Source organism: Convolutriloba macropyga, chromosome 9, assembly GCF_964194025.1.
Source record: "Convolutriloba macropyga chromosome 9, txConMacr16.3, whole genome shotgun sequence".
Classification (NCBI taxonomy): Eukaryota; Metazoa; Xenacoelomorpha; order Acoela; family Convolutidae; genus Convolutriloba; species Convolutriloba macropyga.
In genome coordinates, this window is record NC_134476.1 from 13155770 (window position 1) to 13178833 (window position 23064).

Genomic DNA, 23064 nt, shown 5'->3' on the forward strand with positions numbered 1-23064 from the left:
GGCTTCACGCAATTCTTCCGAAATTACATTCCTAATTTAGGTGTGTCAGTTTACAAGCTAATGTCAGTTTACAAGCTCCTGAAGAAGGATGCAGTAATAGAAACCACAGAAGAGCATGTAAAATCATTAGAAGTAATAAAGAAGGATTTAATGAACCAGCTTACAGTATGTAATTCTTTGTGATGCTAGTTACCACGGTGCAGGTTTTGTACCAATGGCGGAAGACTATGTAAATGAAACTGGAAAGAAAGAAAAGAAAACATACGCTCCCGTATCGTTTGGATCGCATTTGTTTAATGCAACGCAATTAAAGTTCTCTATCTACTACAAATAGTTCCTAGCTTTGTACTATGCACTGGACTACTTTTCGCACTACATTTGGGGATCAAGCAAACAAGTAATTATACTCACTGACAAGAAAAGCCTCACACAATTCTTTCAATCAAAAGTAATATCGCCATCTCTTTGTAATTGTCTAGATAGAATACTTGCTTTTAACATAGTAATTGCTCACATTCCTGGACGCGCTAATCACGCAGCAGACTTTCTCTCTAGAATGGAGAATGACAAAACAGCAACAATGTCTTTAAAGTTAACAGACAGAATTCCAGTTAAAGAAATAGAAATTGATACAGAAGCATAAAACCCTGATGTAGAACTAAATGTGTGATTTGATACTGAAAGCCTCGGTGACGAAATAAACGAAGAAGAAGTTAACTTTCTTAAAAAACTAGGAGTCTATGAGGATTAAAAAAAAACGAAAAAATAATGTCCCAATTACAGAAATTCAAGGGCTATTAAAACTTAAACGAAAACACGAAATAAATTCAATTGAGTATCCAAACCCATTAGATGAGTTCCCAGATCTTACAGACAACTTAATTAGCCTCAATTCAGCAGAAGAGCAGCAAAAAGATGAAGACATTAGAATAGTATTAAGCTGGATTCAACAAATATTCAACAACCAGACTTAAATTATGCTTCAACAAACTTAAAAAAGTATCACAAACATTTAAATAGATTAATTCTTGAAGGGAATGTCTTATACCGGATTTTTTATAATGATACTGGAAAATTACTTCATAAACAATTCTGTGTACCTAAACATTTGTGGAAAGAGACTATATATAGGCTCCATAATTCACAAACAGCAGGTCATTTAGGCACCAAAGCAACAATTCAAGAATTTAGAAAGCGATTCTATTACCCAGTTTTCACTGATCTCTTCATTAGTTTCATTAAAAACTGCCTTACTTGCCTCCAATTAAACAGAGTTCCAAAAAACCACATTACACCAAAGTTGCAACCAGTTAGTTCACTACAATCATATCCTTCAACACAGCTACATTCCTCAATTAATACTTAGTGACTTAGGAACAAACTTTACTTCAGAATTAATGTCAGAATTAGTTGATTAGAAGTAAAGCTGAAGCATGCCTCACTAAAGTACCCTCAGACTATTGGAGCAGTAGAGTGATCCCATGGACCTCTAAAACGAATTTTGAAGCTCAATACCGAGGAACAATGGAAAGCCTGGCATAAATATGTTCCTCTGGCAACTTTCATTCATAATACTTCATATCATTCAGCAACAAATTGTTGTCCTTCAACTTTATTCCATGGCAGAGAACCAATAAAACCCCTTGATATTCGATTCTCTCGAAAGGTAATGGATGCAGTAGCAGTAAATTTGGATTTTGTAAATGAATTGCAAGATGCCATGATGGAAAAGTTTGGAGAAAACAAAGAAAAATTGACGACTGCAGACTTGAAATACAAAAAGTATTATGACCAAAAAGCCTCAGCAAAACCTATTCCGGAGAAATCATTTTGTCTACTTTTAAACCCCAAGCTATTAGAACAATCAACAGTAATTGATTCTCAAGTTCAGAAATGGCTATCGCCGTATAAAGTAGAAAAAGTCCTTACTGATTCTAATTACATCATTCGAAAAATAAACACAAATTACACACAATGTGTTCACCGTATCAGACTGAAACCAATAAAGCCAAGTGAAACCCCTGAAGACCTGAAGTCATCAATCCTGCAAATTTGCAACCTGATCCATCAAGACGACAACACATGGAACCAGATCTTTTCGATAATCACATTCCGGAATTAATTAGTGAACAGGAAAAGGAAATACAGCAATCAAAAACAGTGAAACCAGACCCAGTTAGAGTGACCATAAACGTTCCGCTAGGTGGACCAGCAGCAGGACCTGCAGCAGCGGCACCTCCAGTACCACTCCCGGCCCAACCAAGGGTAGCAGCACCAGCAGTTAGACCACGAACAGCCCTAGTACGTCTTTCGGTTTTTGATTCTTCAAGTTCAGACGAAGCAATTCCAAATTTATTTGAAGAAAGTAGTAGTTCAGACGAAAACCTAGCTGACCTGAACCTACACGCTGAACAAATAGCTAGAATACCGGTTGATCCGTTAATTGCGGATGAATTTAGACAGCAAGAAACAGAAATTCGTGTTCCTCTAGCCTCATCTTCATCAGATGATGAAATGTTCTCACCTTGCCAACAGCCTCAACCAGCAATAGTGCCACTTGATGCTGAGTCGCCTCCAGCAACACATGAAGAACAATTTGCATTAACCGAGAGGAAACCGAGTGCTCGACCTTATAACCCTAAACGAAAACCAGAAAAATGTGCATTTAAGTCACCATATTATCAACAACGAAAAAACGTACGTGGCTTTAAATTAGATAGACAAATAATGTTGCATGAAGAAGATAGAACAAACCCTTACCTAACCAACCAAGTTAGAAGATCAGGAAGTCCTCGACCGAGAAATGCACGAGCTAGATTGGAGCAAGTAGAAAAACGTGAAGCAATAAAAGAATCTGCACAAGCATCAAAGCAATCAAATACACCAAGTAGAGAGACAAAATTAGACCAAATTAGAGCAAGTATATTAAAGTATTCAGGGAAAAAGGCCAGCTAGTTACTGGTTTGTTCAGTAAACAAACCAGTAACTAGGTCCCAAACAAAAAATTCTTCACCAGGCTCATCAAATCAAAATTTAAATCACTTCAGTCCAGAAATAAATGCAATATATCTAAGTTCACCAACAGATATCTTACAGTCTCCACACTCTTTTGCACACTGTATATCAGCAGACCTTGCAATGGCAAAAGGATTAGCCCGACAAGTCAAAAGCTGGTACCCAGCAGCCCCAAGTGCAATCAAACTTAGATATCCACCAAATATTGGCTCAGTTTTAGTATACTTTGCGCGTTATAAAAATTGAGCGTTATGTCTTCAGTTTAGTTACCAAAAATCATTACTACCACAACCCCACATACGATTCAGTACTAGCAAGTCTTTATGAGCTGAGAGAAATAGTAATAGATGCAGCAATCCAACACTTAAATCTTCCAAAACTCGCCAGTGGCTATGATAAATTAGATTTTAACATAATTTTTGAGCTTATATGTCAAGTCTTTGACCCTCTACCCATAACCATTTATATCCATTAGCAAGTACGGACCTAGTACAGTCTAGCAGCGACCTTAATCTGTCCCAAAATCCCAACAAGCCCGAGCAACTTAGCCCTAAACCCCAAAAATCGCCCGAAGTTCGAAAAATTTCGACCTTAAAATCCAGTTATTTTGATATATCTCAAGAACCACTTGTCTGAACCTGGATTAACCTATAGTTCTGTAAACCACTCATCCAGTAGAAGCGATTCCAGCAATAATTAACCCCTTCCGACCCGTTCTATGTACCCAAAACTTAGCCTAAATTTGACCCTTCCAAAAATCCTAGGTTCACCTCAGAGAAACAGTCATAAAATTAGGAAAAAAGCCCCGATTACTCCCAATTTTTGCAGCGTTTTTCAAGCAGAGAAACCGACATGCAGATTTTGAAGCAATTTGGAGAACTTTGAAAATCGCGTGACGGCGGGCTGCCTGTTTTAGAAGACTTTTTGAAAATTCACGAACATGCCCATAAAATCTGAAATATTGATCGAAAATCCGATGATATTAGCTTAAAACATCCGCATGCTCAAGTTCTATACGCTCATATTAAAATATTGAAAATTGTTAAGTAAAACGTTGAAATAATAGCAAAAAGCTGACGCTTACCAAACGCTTCCCAAGTCAGTCAAAATAGAGCCAGATTTAGACCAGAAAAATAGTATCAAATAGCCGACTTATGAGCCCATATGCAATATTCAGTCTCTCTAGAAGTTTTCCAAGCCTAATAAATTGATGCAATTGCACAGAAATGCATAAATGTTGAAAAAAGTGAAAAAATCGAAATCTGCACATATTTGACCAAATTTAGCCCAAAATTCTGATGTTAAAAACTCAACAAAATGACCTCAAATAATGCACCAAACTGCAACAATAGCTGCCACCAACATAGTACTCACTAGAATGACCCTCAGTTATTGTTAAAAATTTATCATCTCCAACCTATGTCAACTTACGCATCAAACATGACGTATCACAAAAAAAATTCTAGCAAATTCTACCAAAAAGCTGGACCAAAACACAAGCTACTCATCTCCAAAGCTACCAAAATGCTACCCCTGATAGCTAAAGATATCAGTTCTAACAGTTAGCATCCAATTTAGGTCACTAGAGCATCACCAGACCGACACATGTCTTGAAAAATCTCGAATAGTGGAAAAATCATGCCTGAAAATTAGCATTTTGGACTCAAAAATCAATGTTTTGAACCGATAAATAGCTTCAAACCCTATAATTCAGTAATATACATTAGTACCAGAAACAGACAGTACCATTCCAACCATCTAGTATCGATAATGTATGAACAGTGATGACTTATTCAACCCGAAATTTGACGATCCAAAAAAAAGCCAGGTTCAGATCACGAAAATAGTCAAAACTTTGCAAAAAATGCTCAAATTACGTCAAATTTTTGTGCTGCAGGGTTTTTTAGGCCGCTGAAGCGATCTGACAATTTTCAGCCCCATTGGAGCAATTTAAAAATCGCGTGACGCTGCGCTGCCTGAAATTTCGCATTTTTCGACTTCTGACACATGAATACAAAAGTTGATCAAAAAGTGTTCCAAAACCTGAATTTATAGCATAGTTTTTCCCCACCGATGTCTACTGAGTGGGCCAAGCCAAACAATTTGCCCAAAGTTCAATAAAAATTGAAAAATTTACATTATGTACCACTAGCCCTGATGCGGAAAAATGACCTATATTACGAAAAAATTATATGCGAAAATTAGTACCAAATAATCTTCCAAACCAGTTCACATCACACACAGCTGTTGCTAACAACCAGGGCAGGTGTCTAGAACCCTTAAAACCAGTTTTTAGCCAGTATTTCAACTTTTTCAACCAGGGCAAATGTCTAGAACCCTTAGAACCAGTTTTTAGCGAGTATTTCAGGCAGTTCTTAACCAGTAAAGTTAATGCTCAAAAACGGAAAAAGTCATTACATCACCATTCTTGCAATCTCACAAATATGTCATCATATAGCTACGCACTGCCACAAAAACATTACCACATGCTCACATGCATCACCGCTACTAGTTCTACCAGTAAAATCCAAGCATAATTGTTGCAATCCAAATTTATCTCCGAAAAACTTGCCATAACTGAAAGTACATTACATGATAATCAAAACAATTGCACTGAAATTTGTTAATTTCCATCGGCGAACCCTTATCACTCAGCAAATTCAGGCACTAACTGTTAACACACGCACCAAACAACGTTGAAAAGCCATAACAATCAGTCACTACTATCACTGACATCAATTTATTAGCTAAATACTCACTAACTGTCACATTTTTCCCTATTCACTCCCTGAAAAGCTCGAAAAAAAGACTGCACAATTCGAACCCCCAACCACTATCCCCATAACCACACATCCACCATTTAACCAAATAACTACACTTCAACATGTTTGAACACCATATTTAGTAGTAATATCAATAACCACACACACACAAACACACATGATATAAAAGCAGAGTACACCTGAAACAAATAAACACCACATAAATAAGTGCCATTTTGCAAAAAATAGAACTAGAAGCCTGAGTGCGTTAAACAACTGAGCGAATAAAGACGGGAAAGCCAAATAGAAACCAGTTGGACACTCAGAAGAACCATATCAGAAGATTGTCCTGAAACATAGTCGTTATCATTGAAAAACGAAAATGATACTTATAATTGTACTAACTCTCGTCCTTTTCGGCTCCACTTTTGAGACCCCGATTAACAGAGAAGAAGCGCTGGCCCAAGATTTAAACTTTTACAAGGAAGGAAAGATCCTGACCACTGAGAAGTTCATAAACGCGGAGTTTTTAGTTCCATTTCCCCGCTACAATTTCACAATACGACACCAAGTAGAGACTCTACTTCTCGAACTCTCGACAAAATGGGTTACCAAATCATTGTCTCGTAATACTACATCCAGTACTACATACAGGAATCAAACAGATGTATTCAATGTTGACTGGCTTCACGCAAAAATAATTAATGATACAAACGAAGCTGAAATTGAAGTTTCCAAACTGCGGAACGAGACCGAAAAACTCCTTACCAGAGTCGAAGAAGACCCCCGAAATCGACAGAAGAGAGCCGCCCCGCTTGCTATAGCAGCCGCAGTTGCTGGAATTGGAAACTTCGGTCAAGGAATAGCAATGAGCAGCGGAGGATGCGGTGGAATCACAGGAATTTTCGGCTCCTGCCAACGAACGTCTCAAATTTCTGAAAATATCGATAGACTAGCTAACAGCTTTAATAGCCTTAACGACTATGTCATGGAAATCGGCGCACAAACAGACGAGAAATTCTTTCTTGTTGCTGACGAACTTGCAAAGGTTTACAAAGTGCAAAACGAAAAGCAAGAAAACCAGAACAGAAACTGGAAACTAGTTGAGGAACAATTCGCAATTGTAGATGACAATTTGAATGGAATAGCAACCTGTATGGAAATTCATGCAACACAACAACAACTTAACTTCAACTTTGACACAGCTGCATTATTACTTCTTACACTTTATGCAGACATTAAAAGTTATCGCGCAGCCTTATATTCTTTTCGAATTAATGTTATCAGTGCTATTCCTACTTTGCTTGATAAACGCCTTCCAATCTCTTTAGTACCTCGTAAATCTTTGATAAAGATCCTTGATGCAGTCAATGATAGCCAAAAGAACGCCCCAGATCGTCTAACTTTGGCAATACCCATGACTGACATACTTTCATATTACGATGCGAAACTCGTACAAGAGATTTCAACAGTAGAAGACGGACTTTTACTGACATTAGCCATTCCCCTAGCCTCTAGCCAGACAGCGTTCGAAGTTTATCGTGCAAACGTAATCCCTATGCCCCAGAAGGACCCAGTCGATGCCTTACAATGGGTGATTGAGGGAGAATACATAGCAATCTCAGAAGGTCAGATGGAATCAACAATACTGACGAGATTCCAGTACGACAACTGCCTTGGATCGCCATGATACCGAATCTGTAACGAGACAATGGAAACCCACCTTGGATTCTCCTCGTGCCTAGCAACCCTCAAGTTTCATCATGCCATTACAGCATTGAAAGTATGCGACACAGAGAAGGTTGTGTTACCCAACCCGGAACGAGCACAGAACCTTGGATACGGAATTTGGCTACTCACATCAGCCCCAAGTGATTTTACCCTTGGTGAGATTGGTACGGACAAGAATGGCCGACAGACCAACATTCCTCGTAAAGGTTGTAACATCTGTTTAATCACATTAAAATGTGGACACACAATGTTCAGTGATCACATTAAAATCAGAGCTGATTTACTAAGTTGTCAGTACCTTCCAGCAAAGAGAATTAACGTAAAATTGACTGATCCACTAGCACATTTAATTGACTCAGTACCCAACATCAACGAGCTACCGAAATACGAATCAAGTACTGAAGCAAATCTCGATTTACTGCAGAAAGTTGAAACAGAATTCATTTATTCAAATAGAAAGTTATCCACAGAATCATTAGACGACATAGCAAAACCCATTACCACTGAAATGAAATCATTCAAGCCAGCACTAATTGACAAACTCGAATCCTATGTCCCAATCAAGCTTTCTCTCTCTTTGACAATCATCATCTTTATTGGAAACTTAGCCTTACATATCCTCTTCATGTATTTATACCATAATGTAGCATTTGTACGACGAATGGTGCCAAGCTTCATGAAGCTTAATGGAACAAATGTACCGCTTAATCCAGTAGTTTCCGTACCGAAACATCTGAAAGCAGATGTAGTCTCAAACCTCGCGAAACAACTCAAGACACCACCAACAGTTATATCGCCGGAAGAAATGGGATCCCTCAAACGACAACATCGACGAAACTCAATGCCTGCAACTTCAACAATGTCACTAAATACACTCGACCGATTCAACACAGATGACGAACTGGACAACAAAGCTCAACCCCGAGAGGAAAAAATAATTTGAGCTCTTGAAAGTCTTATATAGTTCGACAAGTATTAATCCTTTAACTGATTAAGTATCCCTTCACTCATTAAGTTCTAATCACAAGTGCTTTAAATCATCAAACCAGTGCTTCAATCCCAGAAATTAACCAGTGCTTTAACCCACTCATTCACCCAGTTCATATGTGATACCTTATTCAACATTTAGAGCTTTTATCCAGCAAAATAACAATGATTAATTTCAGTGCTAATCTTAACGCGTTCTCTCAACCTCAACTTTATCTTATTTTCTCAATCTTTATTCTGAATTAGCGCATCTTAACCTCTGAAATGTTCCTTAACAACCTTAATTCTCGCCTTAACTTTTTTCATTTTAACCGTTCACTCAATTTGTCTTAACTTAATCTTTACTTCTCCTAAATTGTTTAATTGTCTTTAAACTTAATGCTTTTGGTCAAAACTCTTTTCTAAGAAAACATAAATTGGGTGGCTTCAACAAAAACATGTGTTTACTCCTATATTCGTGCAGATTATATGTTTTATAGAAAAATTGTAAAAACCCAGTTCCTTCTCAAAATTTTCGTGGAAAATGTTCATAAAGTCTGGTAGTGTCACGCCCCTATTTCGTCCCTCATAGTTACGTGATTATTTTCCTTTAAATATCCATAAATAAGTGCTTTAATCTAGTTCATATTCAGATAGATCTCAAAGCCATATATAGCTAGTATTTCCATCTAGGCCTGTAAACCCTAATTTGTTTATGTTTATTAAAATTAACCGCAGATTGACAGTTTATTGATAAATATATCAAGTGCCTAAAAGCCTCAATATATACTTTTTTGAGTTTCTTGAAGATAAACTCGCATAGTAAGTGAATAACTCCATGAGAGATTATGTACTTGGTGAAGTAATTATTCTGATAAAGTAGGTGCTAATACGGAACTTGTATATGTACTTAACAAACATCAAGAGACTTACAAAAGCCGGAAATTGCCCAACTTATAGATCAGTAAATATTTGCGAAGGACCAATACAACTCAAAGTACAGCTTGCGGAACCTATGATCCCCAGAGCACCGGAGAACCAGCCTGACAATCAGTTGATTAGCATCTTTGGAAACCTTGATAGAACTAGAAAACTTCTCGTTATTAATTGTTAACTTATTTTTGCTGTAATAATTAAAGATTGAACTGGATAAATCTTTATAAATTACTAAGTTAAATCAGGCTTCCTAAGAGCATATTTGCAAACGATTAAAACTCTGGATTACAAGGCAAACCAGTGGATATATCGCACATTCGAACCGCTCAGTAAAAGGCTATAACTAGCTAAATTTATTCAAAATATATCTGCTAAAAATTGCACTGTGAAACATCTAAATAAGTCCTTGTAAAATGCTGATTATTAAAGTTAATTAACTCCAAAATTAACCTCAGAAAACACCATGAGGAACACTCATAAAATCAGTGCTTAACACATAGACAACTACGAATATCAACTGGTAATACAAAAACCAAGAAAAGTCTTAAAAAACTGGACCGAAACTAGACCCATGTTAGCAACAAAAGATATATAAAAAGGAACTTACGATTTTAATGCGACGAGAAAAACCAATCTCCAACCAAATTTCTTCAGGAAATAATAAAACCATGAAATAGGTTGAGAGTTCAATCCCTATTTGATCATCAAAAGTTCGATCATCATTTAGCAAGTTCCGGTCTCAAATCCCCAGTCGACAACGAATGGTTATCTTGCAAGATCTTGCAAGTTTCTGGCAAAATCTTGCCAGATCTTGCAAGATAACCCTTTGTCTTGCAAGAATCTTGCAAGATAACCATTCATCTTACAAATATGTAAATAAATGGATCATGATCGAACAAGATCAAAATGAGACGCAAACATTGCTTCCCATCAATTCTTTTACATTGTGATACATAATTACAACCAAAATTGCATCTTTTTTCAAAATTGCACTTTGTTTTCTTCCGCTCAAACTAAAAATTGAATCAATTCAGAAAAAGAAAGTAATTTGTTTTCCATAGTAGCAAAACAAGAAATTTGAAGCACGAATTAATGTAAATAAATGATAGTAACCAGTATTAAAACCAACGGCTGTAATAAAATTCAGATATCTGATATAAATTTTGTTTCAAATGATCTCTGAAAACTCATTCCACTATATTTTGGTAATAGTTTGCGCTAAATGAATGATAATGCGTCTAAAACAACCAATGATAGCAGAGCTCGACCGGAACGAACTTGCAAGAATCTTGAAAGATAACCATTCTTCTTGCAAGATCTTGCAAGAGAGCCATCCTCTTGCAAGATCTTACAAGATAAACATTTTCTTGCAAGATCGTGCAAGATAACCATTTTTTGCAAGAATTTTGAAAGATCTTGCAGGATAACCATCTGGTCTTGACTAGGGATGGGCAAGAAGAGTTAACAACTGAAAACTATGGGCCTCCATCTCATTGGTATCGCGGAAATTACATCAGTTAGAAGTTGCTGATGTCAAAATCAACTCTACTGGAGTGTTGCCCGATGAAATGTTTGTGTAAAGCCAGCAGCACAATTGTATAGTGTCAAGAAGGCCATACTCTCAGAGAAGGATACTGAAGAAAAGACTTTTTGGCAACAGAATCCGTTTATTGGTCTTTAACTCCTGCAGTTTCAGTACTTATACAAATGACAAACGCACAATAAAAGCGCCTCTAAGAGACATCGAGATTGAGCTCTCACTAAGACGACAAAAGTACTCCTGGGGCCTCTATAATCTGAATGTCGATGAGTACAAAAAGCGATGAAGGAAAACGGAGAGAGAAAGACTGGATGTATGACTCTACGCAGAAAGCTTACCAGTAAAAGATACTGAAGATTAAATTGGGCTTGCAGCGAAGTTTTAGAACAAACATGGTGTGATTATCGAATTGAGAACAGAGAATAGGAGATGAAAACATGTTGCATGCCGGAAAAAAAATCTGAAAAAGAATTTTGCAACAGGAAAAAAGGCGCTGAGCAACGTTAACATTGAAATTAACATTGGTCTTTTTGAGGCTAGTATACCTACCAGCGCGCCAGTGGTATTTACTGACAAGCGCCGAGGTAGAAAAAACAAGCTTGTTAAAAGTTAACTAAACCATATATTGAAGGCACACCCTCATCGTAGATTAGTTGAACAAGTAACGTCACTGAGACCTTGAAACTTACAACGCAAATGCAAGGCACTAAAAATAGGAACACAGAGAAACAAAACATGAAGATGAGTATGAGAGTCCATTGACCTCCGAGATACATAATTGTCAAATTTGTTCAAAACCATTGCTCCACAAAGCACAGATTGTTGTACAATAACAACAGCCCAGCTGTTGAAACAAAGATTAGGGCCCTAGAGATACTCTAATCCGCGGTGATGGTTCCTCTAATTCGCACATTGAAGCTCCTTCAATGCGCCCTATCGGAGTCATATTTCACAAACTCCGCTATACTTGACGGTTTGGAGACTAATAATCGACTCGACGGTTTTGTGCTGACTCTAGTTACCGAAAATGTGTTCACCATACTTTTCATTATATTTGTTGCAATTGGTTTCATTCACAAACGCGTGAAATAAACTTTAATTTTTGGTTTGCACTAAGAAGCTGATGTCACCAATCTTCAACACTATATAGCCGATTTGAATATTGACTTCAATGAACAAAAACTCGTTCAATCCACTAACGAAAGCATAAAACTTTTTTTCCAAGCATGACATCAATGATTGTAAACAACCTTGAGTTTCACTGTCAACACTTCGAAATGAAATTGACGAGTATCACGAGATCAAATACTGATCTAAATACATGGGCTTATTGAAACGATAGGCCACATATACTGCTTTTACGCGAACATGATTTATAAAGTCTAACCGACAGGATAAAAAAATGTTAGCAGGTTATTTAGACGAGAGGTTTCTGTTTGTCACGGAAGCACAATATTCAGATATGATATCAATCCTCACTGGTTTAGCATGCGGCACAATATTTGCACCCCTGGCCTTCCTCGTATATCAACTTGCCAAATGAAATTATAAATACAAAACATGTAGATACAAAATATTGATTAAAACTGAGCAATAATCAAATTAAACCAGTTAGCTCTACATCAACAAAAACCAGAAGAGAAAACTTACCGACTGCCAATGTCGTAGAAATTTTTCACTGAAACCAAATGATTAAAGAAGTTCTTTAGATTTCACTTCTGATAGAGAATTGACATCCCAAAAATAACAGAATAAATTTCTCGATACTTCAGAATTTTCGTGATTTCGAAAACACTCTTAGATTTTGATACACCATTCCGCAACTGAAAATGATTTGAAGAAACTCGATTGCTTGTAGTCTGATTGCATATGAATACAAGCACAGGAAAACAACTTTACTAAAGTTACACAACCGGAGAGATAAAAATACATTGAAAACTGAGAACAATAAAAAAATTTATTTTTGGAAGTAATATTGTTAACGACAGGCAAAATGGATTTTTTTAAAACAAAAAACAAGAATTTTAACTATCAATCAATTAAAACAGCTGAAAACAGACACTTTTAGATGAAAAGATCAACTCCTTACACCCTACTTAAGCAAAGTATGCTGGTAATTTAATTGTGTAATAAGAGTTCAGTTTCTAGGCAAGCTTAACCAGTTTACGGAATTTTTCTTAAACTTAATCATTACACGCCTATAGGATATCCTGAAACACTTAGACTGTTGTTTTACTTCACTAAAGAAATCCACTGGTGAAGGTATTCAATATGTTATATCATGTTCACATTTCTAAATAATTTATTTTTCGGCATTCGGGATGTCCGTTAAAAGCGAAAAGCAGAAACTTCTCAAGAATACATGGAAAAAAATACCCCAACGGCAGAACAGATTATTACGTACAGAACATTGCGGTATGGCATCTGCATAGTTTGCCAAAAGGAGCGATGTTTTTTCTAATTTGAGTTTCCAAAATTGATAGTCGAATAAGCAAGCGACCAATCAAGTAGTCCATTCCTTTAAAAGTGAAAGCAATTTCTTTGTTTATTTTTTTGCTAAAATTTGCGAGAAATTGGATTCAGCATTTTCCACTCTTGAGAACCAGACCTTTCAAAATTAAAACGAAGCTCTGGCTTAAAAAGTGTTTAGGAAAGATTTTTTTTAATGTGAGTTTGTCCAACTGTAGTATTAGAAAGAAGAATGTATTATATTCATTTAAATTGCAATAAATGGCCCAGTTGAGTTTAATGTTTTCTTTTGTATTATTTGTTCGCTTACTGAAGTTCAAAACGACTATAAAGTGATCTTTCTCTCTTTCTTGTTTAAAAACTCTATTAAGCAGTTGTCATAAACTTTGAGCCAGTTGGGTTCATATGATCACCATACTTTTGAGTAGATCTTTTGCGATATCGATATTTTTTGCAAGTATTGAAGAATGAGGATAACGCTGGTCCAAAAATTGAATTAATTGCCATAATTATTAACAAATCAACAGGTACTTCAAAATTCTACTATTGTGTCCGCATTTTTATTCTATATCAAAGGAAAAAAGTTCACGTGGGAAGCTCATTATATCAAAACCAAAGTTTTATCTAATATTACTGTGATCTCTAAACAACTTCGTTGTTGAAACATTATGGCAATTTCATGACAAGAGCAAACCTGGAAAAAACTGAGCCGTTTTTAATATCTGTTCATTGCTTCCAAAAAAGCTAATTGCTCTATGGGAATACTCACAGTAAACCAACACGTTTTTTGAGTTTAAAATCCAAATCTCGAACATATTTTTTTATTTAACTGTCGAAAAAATTTTAGGGGCGTAGGAAATTAAACGAAAGCTTAATAAGGCGAAGCTATTTCTTGCAGCCTTTAGGCAACAATTTTCGAAAAACTTTTTGTGGAAATTAAGCAAAACCCTTGAGAAAAACTAAAAACCTTGAAAACGGTACTAAAATATCCAATTGACATAATATGTACTCAATTGTCCACAACAGTTGTCTGGAATTAAAATGAGTTAATAAAATACTTGTAAATTTTACTAATTTTCAGTTTTTTCACGTCATTTTACACCCCTTGGTATTATCCAAGAAGAGGATGGTGTTAAAATTTACCGCGGAAAGAGTGAAGAATTGAATTTTGTAATTTGAAAAAAACACCATTTTTGTAGTAGTTAAGATTAATGTTTCGCGGGTAACTTAGAATGATTTTTCAATTGTTTACATAAAACTATGCAGCCTGGCGGTATATGTTTCCGTTCTCAAAACCAAAGTCATGAACAACTTTGTTTACAAAAATGACAATTTATATCTAGTACGCTTTTATAGAGCTAGAATAGCTTTTGAGGGTATCGCCATTTTAAAAATTTTAAGCATGAGATCAGTTATTCGAAATTTTCAAAATTTGCTATGTGCAGTCTGTCAGTTCTTTGTATGCACAGTCTGATGATGAGAGAAATGTGAAACATTCTGTGCAGTGTTGAGCAAGAATGTAAATGAGGCTGCGAAGAAGAGGGACAGAGGGGGATGGTTCTTAATGTAGTCTGGGCAGATTGACAAAAGGTTTGATAATTCTATTTGCCTGGTTCAGTACTGGTTAAAATTGAAAGTCAATGGTACAGCGCTGAAACCCACTGCGACCAAAGTCCGGGCAATCATTAGAATACCATCAATGAAAGAGTCAAATTACCAGAACTAAACTCGAAGAAGTATTGATACGACCTGTTTTACTGAAGCGATAGAGTTTAAAAATCCACAAACATTATTGTCAAAATGAGTTTTTAATAAGGTATTAATGGCAGTCATTTCATTTGAGCGTTTGTGATAACAATCCTAAGTCGGCAAAAAATTTCCTCTTAAAATAAAAAAAATATTTAAATTTAAGCTTGCTCAACAATGATAAGACCAATAAAATCGAATGAGTCAAATTGAGTGAACGGTTTCTATTTCTAATATCCCTAAAAATCTTCCAAATTTGTCTGGAGAAGCTGACCTCGTATAATTCTACTGGCTTTTCTACAGAAATGTTTGAAAGGTGAGTTATTATGCTCACATCAAGCTAAGACTACCTGCTTGTCTGGAATGTTAAGTCTTTTCAAAAATTCTCAATAAATTTGTGTATATTTTAATCGTTTTTAATTTTAAAAATATGCAGAAATCTCTCCAACCTGAGGACTTTCCCCAAGCACCGTCAGTGCATAAACACCTTCCAAGGACTGCACTGAAAAGTACAGCACGTTATGTCTGAACTCCAACCTCCATGGCACCGAATGTACCTCAATATTGGCCTGATGATGACCTTGTAACGAAAACTGGAGAATAGACTTGGCATTTTTGAACGCCACGAATAAACGTTGACCTTCAACATCGTATGCGATATCTCGAACGACAAGCGAGGCCAACGTCGCTTTTCTGAAGTGCTCGGTCTGGGCGACTTGATTCGGAGGAACAACCCTGGGTTCCGACTGGTCATCGGACTCCTCGGCTATCGTTGAGATGTCCATTTCAAATTCGGACCGTATGCTAGGCATGAACAACTTGTAACCAGCACTCTCGACCGCCTGTTCAAACAATTTTGAAGCTTCGTTTGAATCGTTTTTCCATGACGTCATCTCCACTAGTTTCGGCAGTTCATATTCAACAGCCGAGAGAACGTCGGTTTCAGCAGTTAGAAGTCGTGCGTTCTTCGTCAGTAGTTCCTGACAAGTTACCATATTTGGATGATTATGTAATCGCTCAATCTCGTATCTCAGGGACTGAGAATTAATCTGACTAGCTTCGATTTGAACTTGAACTCTATCGCAAACCGAAGTTAAGTTATCGATTCGTTGCAGCATTTGGCGTTCGTGGTTGTCTAGAATGTTGCGCAGTTGTTGAAATTTGGCAATTATTTTGGGCTTGGCTTCCTTTTGGAAATGAAGGCAGTTTTCTTTAAAGTATTCCAGCTCATCAGCGCGAACCTAAATAAATTGGGGAACAAATGGTTTTAAGGATTGTATAACCACCCTAAAAATATCTGGATCTATTCTATTTTGCCCCCCCCCCCCCAGCTTAGTGAGCATAAATTGTTTATGACCCGCAGGCGCACGTGCTATTTTCTTACAGAGTAACGTGCTATATGACAACATATAAATTGTAACTGGGGTTGTTAATAAAAACATTGGGGGTGGGGGCGAAACAGAATAGATCCAAATATCTTAATAAGAGGTGTTTGTTGAGACCTTGTGAATGTGATGGTAGTTGATGGAAAAACAGATCAATTGGTTTAGATGCTAATCTGGAAGAATTTCCTGTTTGAAATGGCGGCTATTCACATATATAAATTAGGTCTTATTTCCTGTCCTTGTGTCCAAAACTGTTATACCATCACAGGATTTTAAAAGTCGAACCACAAATTGTGATTATGAATAGTAGCAGTGCTACATACAATAAAAAACTCAATCATTTTAGAACTATCTGATGCAATCCTACTGTGATATTGCTGTAGTCTATGTCGAAATAGTGAATCAACCAATCAGACTATGACAGCTTGCAAAAAGTATAAACCATCACTATGAAAAGCAGCGAATTTGTACTAGAAGCATTTTTTTCCAACTCTGCGAGGATACAACCCACTGGCTGCCGTTTCAAGCCCAGCAGCAGAGGAATAGCCGCGAACAACAATAAGCTCAGCTGTGCACAGCGGCTAAATGCTTAGCGATATAGCTCGAGCAGTTGCTTAGCTTATTTCCTCTCATTAGTAGTTTATACAATTATGCGTTATGTTACATAGTGATGACTGTAACTAAGTACATGTTTCCAATTCAACATTTCATTATCCACGCATATTTTTTAATCTAAAAGAGTTGCTTTGTATTTAAAACTTTGCGCAGAAAAAAACAGATTACTAATAACAATAAATTCAGATTTAGCCAACAAAAGTCCAAAGTCCAAAGTCTGAACTTGAGCAATGTGACATCACTTTATTGTGAGTTTGGTACTTTTTGTTTATTTTTTGTTGCATAAATGGGTACAGACTTGAAACGCAATTATGCTCATTTTGTGTCTAAATTGGGTGTCTAATTCGTTTGAAATGTCGTCCAGTTTTCAATTGAATTCTTCTCTACTCTAACTAAATATTTACTATATTAAATAACTGCTATATTCTATTCTATCCGACGCAAATATCTATTTCATAGTAAAAGAGCTATTATAGGACTTTATAAACCCATACTGAAACGGGTCATATTCTTTAAATGCCAAAACAGAGCAAAAAAGTGAGTTGGACAAAAAACATAACAGCGTTGGCAAAAATACTAACACCCAGCGAGAACCCAAAAATCCCAAAATTATAACTATCATTACTTGCAGCTGTCGTTCTCTTTCCAGCCTGACGTTGTTCACGCCCTCTGCGACCCTCACCAATTCCCCCCTCTGTTCATTGATACCTCTGTACAGGTGCCCACAGTGGCCCAGCATGCACTAAACAATCACTGGGTAATCATTGGTTGAAAATTGAGTGGTTTTGTCAGACATTGAAATTTTATCTGCACTTAAATTTGGTTGGCTAGTTCATAAAAATAGAGAATTTCGAAAAACAACTGAGCAATGCTAAAATGACTGGTGATTTTTATCGTAAGTGGCTTCGTGTTGTTACCAAAAATTTTTAACCGATGTTTTTTTTTTGTTTTTAAGTAGGCGTCCAAAACGCACTTAAGCGGGCTTTCATTTTCTGGGTTAAAGTTTAAATATCGCGAACCTTTTAAAAATTGTTAGCAAATAAGACCAGACACCCTTCTTCACCCGAAACGATATCATCACCCAGAACATCCGATCAATATTTGGCAGAAGGGATAAGGTAACAGTTAACTTATTAAGATGAACTTTAGTTATAAGAGGAACTAATTTAGCATCAGATCGTACAGCCATAATTTGTCTTCTAAACGGACGAAAGTTTTAACAGAAGGAGATCACTCGAAGGACTAAATGTCTGCATGATGCTCTCTCAAAAGGTTGTAAATTTTGCTAAATATATACTTTGACTGTATTTTCAGCCTTTTGAAAAATTTATTATTGTTATTATAGAACAAATTTTCCCACCCCCTATTTTTTGCACCTTCATTATAGTATACACAAAGTGTTAGATTGATTATTTCAAGCTATTTTTTTGGGTACAGAAACAGTTAACAGTGCGTAAGCACGCCTCGAGCATGACTTAGTTCACACATGGAATTGCAAATACAAACTTTTGTTCACAGCGGAGAGGAAAGAGTTCCGAGTCAGAAACAAAAAGTGGACTAACGTTAGTGCAACATTCTTCCGAACAGTCCACGCAGTAGTAGCGCACGAGGTCCCGATGTGTTTGGCAGAGCTTCGGGTAACATCTGGCGTTTGACTGGTCAACGAAAGTATGGAATTTCGTCACTTTGTTGATCAAATGTGCGACAATACAAGTGTCAATTATGAAACCTGATAACATTGACGACCGATAGACATTCACAATAGAATTTCTAAAAGTCTCGAAAAAAGACTAGTGCCACCAGACCAGTCTCCAATCGACCGTCGTCTGGTGTAAAGGTTCCAGAGCCCAAATAGGCAGTGGTTCGACAACTAAAAAGACGTAGTTACGTTGGGCTGTAAGCGTATTTCACGAAATGTTAATCCTTTTAATCCTTTTGCCGCTCATTTTACGATTTATTGTTTTAATAATGCTCAAATGAGGGATTATACTGCAATTAAACTGCCGCGCAATTCCTTGGGGAACTTGCTTCCGTCAAACATATTTTGTGGTGGAAAGCTGTTTTCACTTTTCAACTTCCAGCTTAAAAGTGAAAAAAATTGACAAGAATTTCCATATAAGGAACCACCTTTCGTCCACAAAATTTGAAAGTATGTTTCACGCGCACAATGTATTAACATAGGAAAGGTAAAATCTGGTAAATAAACGAGTAAATTTGCTCAAAATTTGGTACCGGTAGATTGCTCGTAATGTGGTAGATTGCTAGGAAATTCAGTTTTTTCCTACCCTACATGAAATGGGGGCTATGAACTTTTTACCAGTATTCTTACTTGATATTATTAGATAGATTGTTATTAAGGTTAGAAAAATAACCATATTGGATCGATCAATAATAGAGAAAATAACTGCTCGGCAGTCCGAAGTTAATTTAGAAAGAAAAGTTATACCAAGCTGGTTTTTTTGTTGTCAATTGGGCCATTTGATATCTTTTCTTGAGATAAAAAGGGATGCCATTTGAAAACTTGCAGGATTTTTTTAAATCAATTCTTCATTTACTCCACAATAAAACAATAAAACCAAGCTAAAATTTTTGACTTCTGTTGCTTTTGGGTATCTAATCTAGATAATTTCGTTCTTACTTGATTCTGGCGATATTTCACTTTTTTCTGACAAATTTTTGCAATTTTTTCAATCTTGACGTTTCGCCATCTCAAAAAAAATGACAGAAAAAAGTTTTGGTTTAAAAGTAATTGAATATCTTTGAAGACTTTTTAAAAGGTTTCACCATACGCGTTGGGAACCTTATTACAACTTGATTATAAATGTAAGAAACCTCCACCTCCAAACATTTCTAGAACTAATAAAGCCTTTATCGCAACTCCCTATGTAAACAGAAAAGATCAACATCGACAGTTTTTGACTGTTTGCAAATACTTTGTGAAAACTTTTCATTTACAACTTTTATAATTTTAAGTTCTATTACATCAGATGTCAGGAAAAAAGTGAAAACGTTTTGTTTGATTTCCATCCAGTCAAAACATGAGAGCTAAAAACAGAAACGGGGAAAACTTTTGAGACAAATCTGAAATGTTTTGATAAATTTGTTGCACTAATCTAAAGTCCAAAATTCAATTCAATCTTCAATATCAAACGGGCTACACTTTTCCGGCCAGAAACAACTGAAAAAACACTAGGATAACTGATAAAAAGATTTTAAGCAGTGTATATGCTCCTCTCTAACATTTTGTAAACCTGATTCCTGAAGGGAATACAAAATCCTGTTTGTTGATCTCTCTCAAGATAATATCGTTATGCGATCTTTACACGGAGAGCGTTTTCAACAATAATTCTTGCTTCTGGTGGTACAGAAATTATTCTCTGCTTTTAGGTTTAGAAATTTTTGGCCTCTGGTGTTCAGAAAACTTTTTGTTTTTTTTTTAAATTTTTTTTTCACAAAAAACTACAAAAAAAATATCAAAATTTCAAGCAAAAACATTTGTTGTTTGCAATTTAAATATTAAAAGAAAAAGTTTCACGTAGTCATTTAAAATGGCAAGGAGCAAAGACGGTCATATTTATCATTAATTTTTCTAACACAAATAAAAAACACCCCACATTTTTTGCATATTTGAAAATTTCTATTGATTCAATGAAAAATAATAGCTTCATTGTGAACAACAAATGCAAATGTTAAATAGTACAACCAAATGTCATGATAAATAATGAGGAAGCTGCTGAAAGCAGTGAAAAGCGCTGGTGGCAACAGTTTGTTCAAATAGTTTGCAGTAAAAATTATAGCCTGTAGAGCAATTGAAGTTATATTAACTTTCTGTCTAATGACACAAGAATCAAAACAAACAAGAATTGTATGGTGCCGAAAATGAACTTCAAAAACATCTCTCAGTTTGTCAAAACGTGATCACAATATAACGAAAAACTGAAGTATTTCAGGAAAAAGAAAGACAGATATAGGCGGACATTATGCTTTAGCGCTGCAACAACGTCAGCCATCTTCCGAGAGTTGAGATTCAAATACTGTTCGTTCATTTTCAATTCAATCTGTTTTGCAAATGATCAGTGGAAAATTAAACAAGATTCATGCAATTGCTTCACCAATGTCTGTATTAATTAAAATTTTCAATTTAGAAAAAATAATTAAAAATTGCAACTGTCAGTGATTGCATCAAACGCATGATAAATTTTTGTGTCTTTCTTCTTTTATACTCCCCCCACGCAATTAGAGCCCCACTCGGATTATTGTATAATTACTCTGATCGGGGGGTTAAAAGTTATATGACCACTAAGCTTGGGGGCTGTAATTGGAAAGAACAAACTTTTCAATCAACGGTTAGTTTTCAAACCTACCTTCACACTCAACACACCAAAGACAGTTAACTTCTCCAACCAACGTGTGACTCGCGAAGCCTGAAAAATCAAATTCGTCGTCACAATTTGTACATTTTCTCAGGCCAGCCTTCCACCTTGAATTTGGCGAAGGGGCCACGTTACTTCCGGTCGTGCTACCCACACTTATTCCACTGTCGAGGTTAGCTGAAGAAATTGCCAGCCTTTCTAACTGGGGCATGTAGCAGTTACTCAATGTACTTCCAGAGGTATGCCGGTTAAAATTCATTTCAGGAGCGTGACCAAAATTTGAATTTTCACCGACTTGGAATCGCTGAATGTGATTGGCTGTCGTTGGACAAACCAATTCGGCCGAGTATTCTCCGAAGGCCGAAGATCCACCCGACTCGATTAGTGAGTCATGACGAGATGACGGCGAACAATTTTGTTTGGCTTTCGGGACTTCCATTTTGCGGTTGAAAGCAATAAATCAGATTATTAAAAACTAGCAAGATGAAAGGTAACCAATTTATGAATTCTTAATTGACAACAAAATTGGCAGAAATCTGTGATAATTGGATTCTGCTCCGACATGAAACGATGTTGACTCTATAAGACTTCAAATAAAAGAATAGAAAAGCAATTTTCAAACTGAGTACTATAATCAGCAAGTTTTCAAACATTCTATTATGCCATTTTGAAAACCTTTAGCTTTGTTAATGAAAATTCAAAAAATGGATTTATCAGTTTGCACCATTTAACTTTCTGAAGTCTAGATTTTATCAAAGCACAATGGTAAAGATTGAACTATTCAAATCGTTTTTCAACAGAACAACTAGATTTGTAATTAGTTATAAAATAAGAAGAGCTTTACAAGTTTTCGTGTGGTGTGTAGTTTTGCGTTATTTTTTCACACCACAATTTAATAGCTCTGGTCAAATGAAGTGATGAAAAATTACAGCATGAACAGTATTGGCTAGTTATTGGCTTCACATTAGAACGTACTATTCGTCAAATAGTCAAAGTTAATCACAAACACAGAACTGACCAAAAATCAAAATGGAGGACCTCGTAAAATTTCCAAGAATATACAGTCCAAAATAAAAATAGCCCTCTCACATAATAGCCATCTCACCGTTATTAAACGACCGCGGGTGTCGTACGTGAACATCGGGGGGGGGGGGAGTCCCCAAATTTCGGAATGTTGAAAAATGGGACCAGTACTGCCCCCACACTTTAGGAGGCATATAAGTAGCTTTTACACCGCCCCTATGTGCGCGTGCTATTTTTTACATAGTAATGTGCTATATAATAACCCATAATTTGTAACCAGGGGCATAAGAACGGGGGGACTAGATCTGAAAAATTGAACATGCAATAATCCACAGTTTATTGATTACAGAGCAATAAAAAGAGAAAGTTTAAGCATTATAGAAGGCCGCAACCTGATACTTGACAAATGTTGGGTTACGGGTTTTCGCAAGCGGAATAAAAAGCGTTTTTAAGTAAGTAGAAAAAATTAATTTCTCAAAATGAGAGAATAACAAGAATGACAT

General features: G+C 36.2%; 1 protein-coding gene across 1 annotated transcript in view; it reads right to left on the reverse strand.

Annotated features, from left to right (window-relative positions):
• LOC142346049 (uncharacterized) overlaps positions 1–22351 on the reverse strand; it is a 31976-nt gene extending 9625 nt beyond the window's left edge. The window contains exons 1-4 of the mRNA XM_075398535.1: positions 21530–22351; positions 18728–18894; positions 17791–17907; positions 15615–16406 (exon numbers count right to left, since the gene is read on the reverse strand). Of these exons, the coding sequence (XP_075254650.1) occupies positions 15615–16406; positions 17791–17907; positions 18728–18894; positions 21530–21977 (1524 nt within the window). The 5' untranslated portion in view covers positions 21978–22351. The remainder of the gene's footprint in view (positions 1–15614; positions 16407–17790; positions 17908–18727; positions 18895–21529) is intronic.
• Between the last annotated feature and the right edge of the window lie 713 nt (positions 22352–23064).